This window comes from Hibiscus syriacus, unplaced genomic scaffold (genome assembly GCF_006381635.1).
Source record: "Hibiscus syriacus cultivar Baekdansim isolate YM2019G1 unplaced genomic scaffold, ASM638163v2 tig00110319_pilon, whole genome shotgun sequence".
In the NCBI taxonomy this organism is placed as follows: domain Eukaryota; kingdom Viridiplantae; phylum Streptophyta; class Magnoliopsida; order Malvales; family Malvaceae; genus Hibiscus; species Hibiscus syriacus.
Genome location: NW_024062678.1, coordinates 332,852 through 339,092, shown reverse-complemented (window position 1 = coordinate 339,092; position 6,241 = coordinate 332,852). Strand labels below are relative to the sequence as shown.

The 6,241-nt window shown below is 34.4% G+C and overlaps 1 protein-coding gene across 1 annotated transcript; it reads right to left on the bottom strand.

Moving 5' to 3' along the window:
- Positions 1-2,419: 2,419 nt before the first annotated feature.
- Positions 2,420-4,561, bottom strand: LOC120117264 (ubiquinol-cytochrome-c reductase complex assembly factor 1). Its single transcript, XM_039137563.1, has 7 exons — positions 4,384-4,561; positions 4,065-4,278; positions 3,821-3,987; positions 3,572-3,696; positions 3,136-3,196; positions 2,849-2,897; positions 2,420-2,734 (listed from the first exon to the last, which is right to left on the bottom strand). The coding sequence occupies exons 1-7, from the start codon at positions 4,531-4,533 to the stop codon at positions 2,658-2,660; spliced, it is 843 nt and encodes a 280-aa protein (XP_038993494.1). The 5' UTR covers positions 4,534-4,561; the 3' UTR covers positions 2,420-2,657.
- Positions 4,562-6,241: the final 1,680 nt, after the last annotated feature.

The window sequence follows — 6,241 nt, the reverse complement described above, 5'->3', positions numbered from 1 at the left end:
GCCTTGGCTTTTTGTTGAGATTTATTCCGTTCTTGGACATCCACTCCTTTGTCTTCTTTTTTGGAGAAGATTAGTCGTTTTCGATCATCTCTCATGCATCAAGATCATTGGATTGCATGAATAGCTTCATTAATTTCTTCCAATGACGGTAGTTGACTCAATTGAAGTATGGAGGCTTGTCGATCTGTTGGGATTCTTCCATGTGGAACGAATCGAAGGTGGAAGTCATCTTCTCAGTTGTGTCGAAAATGGTTATAGTTTCTTCAAGGATCATCCCAAGGTTGTTGTACATTCTAATTATTCAAGTTCTGATACAAATTGTTGGTATTTTCGATGAAGTTCAATCGATCAACTAGATAATTTGTCAAGAGGGGTGAATTGGTTTTTTGAGAATAGGGAGTAAGGAGTAAAAAGGATAAGAAAAATTGCACAAGGATTTATAGTGGTTCGACTTCTCAACCAAGTATACATCCACTATCTAAGCCCCTCACTTAGGATTTTCTAACAAATTCACTAATTTGTTCTTTCTTTTTACAGGATCAAGAGATAACATTTACAACTTCCTAGTTTGTCAAAGGCTAAGCTAGAAACAATCCCCTTTTACAATGTTAAAAGAAGTAAACAAGAAAACCTCTCTAAGGAATGATGTTTACAAGATTTAAGCTCACGAGAAACTAAATATAAGGATATACAATTAAGCTCAAAACACAAATATTTAAAAGAGAAAGAAAAATAAAGATTAAAAAAACTTTTCTCTTGTGTATGGATGCTTGGATAGGTGTTGGTAACCTTCTTCAAGTGTCATCAACTTGTTTTATAAGTTGCAATGAATTTGTAGCCATTTTTAGTCGTTGGAGATTAATTTTCTGCAAAATAAAACTACCAAGGACAGGGAGTATCAGTACTCCTTTGACGAGTATCAGTACTATCTTTGTAATATTTAAATAAACTAGCCGTTGAATATCATTGGGTTGACCAATATCGATACTATGCTTCATGGCATCGATACTACAGTGTAAAGTAGTATTAATACCCCTTGAAGTATCGGTACCTATTTTGCATTCTGAAATTTGAGCTATTTGAAAAATACATGGTACTATCAATACTACCTTGAGAGTATCTATACTTCTCTTACCTTTGATATCGGTATCACATTAATAGTATCAGTATTGTTCATGCAGTATCGATACTGTAAGAATACTTCGTACCCAAAAATAATTTTAAGCTCAAATTGTAGTTTAATGTACTTTGAATTATTTTTTAGAACTTTTGAAAACTTTGTACAAATTCGATCAAGTCCAAAATCATTTTGCCTCAATTTATTATATCAAAATATTATAAAACATGGTTCAACACATAGGATGTAAATTAATACTAACCATAACTCTAATGATATTTACTAGGTATAAATATTTACATGTTCGTGCATTTTATATTATGAAATCATTGGTTCAATATATATATATATTCTTAGGAAAATGGGACAGTTGAGCCAAATTTACATGAAAAAAGCCAAGGAAATGGGTAGAACAAGATAGTTGAAGCTTCACATGGCAAAATTTCCAGAAAACACAAAGTTCAAATCTTCCCTGCCCCTGGAAACGCAGCAAGCTGCGAACTTTGTTTGTGGAAACAATAGAAGAATCCAAGTTTTGTGGAAATGAAAAATATCCACATGTTAAAGCTGCTTCTAGCATTATCTTCAACAGCTCTCTTCCTCATTCTCGCGCTTGTCATCTTCCTTTGGCGCCAGAGGACATTAAGAAATGCCCAGCTTGGCGGTGACACAGAAAGAGAAGAGCAGAAGCTAGAAGATGAATCGGCAATGGAGGAGTTGGTCACATTTAGCGGTGGAGAAGATCTCACCGTCTTCGGTGTACTTTTGGATCAAGTTTACCATCCATATCTCGCAGAATCATAGCTTGACCAAGACATGCTTGAAGTTTCAGCAGCTGAGGGCTACAAAAAGCTCCTGAGCTCATCAAAATGAGGCATGCTTTTCCTTCCCCTTCTCAAGGTGTATTGGGATGAAAGCTAAGTGATCATCGGCTACAATAGGTGATGTATCGTCGGCCTCCATGATCTTCAGGTCAGTTTCCGACCATCCGAAGAACTACATAATGGGCCATATGAAGCATATATAATGCATTAAGTTCAGATTGCTGTTCTAATCTGATATAATCATGCACTGATGGCGTTGTTATTTAGTTGCAAAAAATAAACATAGGGCTTTACTTCCATAAATGATCCTTCATTTATGACCTATTGGTGACCAAATAGGTAGTTTACCCTTTATTTTATGAACTATTGGTTTTTCAGTATAGCGAATATTTGTTTTAAAAAAAACAATGTTCCAAATTATTTTGATAAATCTAATTTCTGCAAAACAAACAGAACATTAGATATTAAAGGTATTACAATCAAACTTTGTTGCATAATTTGCAATTAATGCTACAAGAATACATCAATTTCCGGTTCCATAACTCCTAGTCTCCTATTGCTGTATGAAATAAATAAATCCCGGCCAACAGTTACTTTGACTGTGATATGAAGCCCTTTACAAGCATATCAGTTTAGCATTAGCCACCATTCTTTCTTCCTTTCTTTCAAGTATTTCCCAGGAAAATTGAATTCTCACATCAGCTTCATCCATCTTTCTACCTTTTTGTTGGATCCGGTGACCTACCTTCCAATGGGGTGAACATGAAGTTCCCAGAAAACATGGCTGATTTATCTGTGCATATTAGATGCCAAACTTCAGGTTAAGCTTAAAGACATCAAATTTGACAGCCTCTAAAGGATTCAACATCCGAAACTCCATCTGTTGGACTGACAAAACATAACCTACCCGTTAATGAGAGGCAACTGACTTCACGACGAACATACCTTTCCATTGCCTGCAGAGAAAACCGTAAAGAATCAGTCATACTGTGACCATTCAACTCAACACAAACTTATGGTGTTCATAGTTTACTTCAGGTTATGAGCACAGTCAATCTTCTCCAACAGGATGAAAGATGGATACATCGGCATTTCAAAATGGAACTAAAGAAAATACCTCAGAAACAAAATGAACCAATACCACATCCTACATGATGGTTAATTATAATGGCATAACAAAAGATAAGAACATGCCTGGACTGTACGTAATGCAGCACCAATTGGCTTGGATGTACCATCATCAGAAAAGATATTCCTGAAAATTTTCAAACCAATGCTAAACATGAGCAAGTTCAGTAGTGCCCAAGATGTCTATCAAATGATGATGCACATAACATCGGGTTTAATTAGCCTCAGATGACGGCTACAACTTTATAGAACCAGCCAAACTTACCCACGAGGCCAAGTTTATTTCTTGCATCACAATTCCATGGCCATCATACAGAGTTTAGGCAACAGACAAATCTCCGAGTTTCAGTATAACAAATTACATCCAATTAAAATAGATCCAAATGGAGGCGTACCAATTATTAAACAAAACTGATCTTCCTTGCAAGGGCATAGAATAGATAGAGAAGTTGCAATGACGACAACCACGAATGCCTGGAACAAGTTCTGAAGAAGTACTTACCTCCATATAACCTCTGTTAGCTCCTCCTTTGTAGCCTCTGGCAGCAATGCAGCGTCATAAGCAACAATATTTCCATAGAAAATCTTCTCCAATTCTTTCATCCATTTCGTCAATAGTAAGTTCACCTTCCATTTCAGTGATAATAGACTAGCTTCAAAGAACTATTCGAGCTTTCGCATTCTCATTTGCAAAATAGTAACAGTTACTATGGTATCATCCTAATTTATCCATAGGAGCATATCTACTTACCCCAGCTTTAGATACTCTGAGCTCAACATCATGATTGTAAATCTCGTAGACGTATTGTCCTAGTTCAACACCCTCTTTTCCTTCAGTTTTCAACCGGCGTAAACAGAGCCACATGTGAAGTACAAGCAGAGAAAACGTCGTCTGGAAGGTCTTCTCCAAGTTAAATACTGCAACAAAGACACCAATCATGAAGACAACGGTATTGCCAACAAAGGAAAATCTGAAATATAACGAATAGAGAGACCTTCAAATATGGCAGGTTTATCAACTTGGGAAAGGACACGCCTATATATCACATTTGCCCCTCGAATCGACTTGCTTTGTTTACTATAGAAAAGCATCATCTTGAGAACAATACGCTTAAGGCCTTCATACTTTGGGTCTTCCACTCTAAGGGGAGAGTCTGGGGGTAAAGCCAATGAACAAGGCTTAGACCTAAACATTTTATCCAAATTTACCTACTCAAAATAAAAAGAACCCAGATCATCAGCAACCCCAAAACAAGATCTTGCAAAGATATATTCGTATAAATTCTTTTTTTTTTTTGAAGGAAAAGAAATTACCGACGGTTTGGTAGGAAAAGATTTGTCGATGGAATCAACAGCTGAATAGCTTCGGCGACGAATCGTACTAAAATCATTGCCTGACTCAAAGGAGCTGAATGATCGTAGCTTTGAGAGATGGGTTAAAGCTCTGCTCCATCGAGACAGCATCGTTTTTGACAAACGAAATCAGATTCTTTTTACAATCAAATGGAGAAGTGATGGAATTGCTTCAGCTTTCAAAGCCCTAAACCCTGCTTCAACCAACTCTCCAGGTCCAAAAACGATACAAGGGAAAGTCAGTAAATCGTGCGGTGCATATTAACTGATCAAACAATCTCGATACCAACTAGGGATGGCAAAAAAAATTTGAATCCGACGGGGAAAATCGAAAATCGAATTAAATAGAGATGGGAAAAATCGTTTATGCTAAACGGGGACGAGATGGGGAAAAACCGTTTATGTTAAACAGGGACGCAACGGGGACGGGTTTAGTAATTCCCGCCCCAATTACTCGATTACCCGGCCCGATAAATATTACAAATAATTATTATATATATATATATATAATATTAATAAATTTAATTTAAATTGAAATATATATATAATATTTATATATTTAATTTAAATATATATACCCGGCACGATACCCGACCCGATACCTGTTTAAATAACCGTTTATGCTAAACGGAGATACCCATTTCCCCACGGTTTTTCCTGATTACCCGATGGAGATCCCCGTTTAAACCCCGTGATTTTTTAAGCGGAAATGGGTACGGATTTTTTAAACGGAGACGGGAGACCAATACCCGGCCTGAACCCGGCCCGTTCCCTAATACCAACATCAGATTTATCTACGTCACCTTCAAAAATTATACAACTATTTTAGAAAAATTAACTTTATTTTCTTATACTTTTAAATTTTATTATTAATAAAATTATATTTAAAAATAATTATACAAATAATTTCTTAATATATATTTTATAAAAAAATAATTATAACCAAAATTTAAAAATTAACTATAAAAAGGAATTAAAATCATAAACACTTTACTATGTCGGAGGGAATTGTAATAAATCGGGTTCATAAATAAAATGTTAAAAATGAAAATCGATAATTTAAACTAAAAAAATATTCAAATGATAAATGAAATTGTATTTAAATTTATTAATCAGATGTTTAAAATAAGGTTTTCTAAAGTATTGGAATAAAATTTATTAACTTCGATTGATTTTGGGGTAAAATATACAAATAGTCCCTCAACTATAAAGTATTATTTTTTTAGTTTCTAAACTATTGAAAGTTATAAAATGGTTAACCGATTATTCATATGTTCCAAATTCATATTTTTCGCTAAAAAATTGAAGGTAATCTGAACTGAACACTAATATGTTGATTAGGATATGATAAAATCTAATCCCAAAATCGTTTGAGTTGTATTTTATCGATTGACTCTTCGTTTACATTATATTGTAGAGTCAGTGTTCAAAATATTATATCGTCGATCCATTGTTTGAAAGCAACAGTGGTACCAGTAGGCATCATTAAAATATAATATTATCATATCTTAATCAACAAGTTATTGTCCAACTCAGACGACTATCAAGTTTATTATTAGTGTAAGAATTAAAACGAATATAGGACATAATTGCCAAAAAGGAAATACATTAGAATAAGACTGTTGTCAATTTTTTTTTATCTAAACAAAACTCAAAACAATATTATTAGTTGAAATTACAATAAACCGCATTGACCAAACAAATTTAGTTTCGCATTAAATTCTTTCACCTTGAAATGATTTAATAAAAATATGAGACTTCTGTAATGAATTCAGGAAAAAATTATAGACCCGTTTAAAGTGCTGTGTGCATTGGAATA

Excerpts from the sequence above, each read along its gene's own strand:
- LOC120117264 (XM_039137563.1), bottom strand. The coding sequence starts at position 4,533 with ATGCTGTCTCGATGGAGCAGAGCTTTAACCCATCTCTCAAAGCTACGA. Across the intron at positions 2,898-3,135 it reads CTGCATTACGTACAGTCCAG|GCAATGGAAAGGTATGTTCG; the intron begins GCATGTTCTTAT and ends TTTTCTCTGCAG. Across the intron at positions 2,735-2,848 it reads CAGTTGCCTCTCATTAACGG|ATAAATCAGCCATGTTTTCT; the intron begins GTAGGTTATGTT and ends TAATATGCACAG.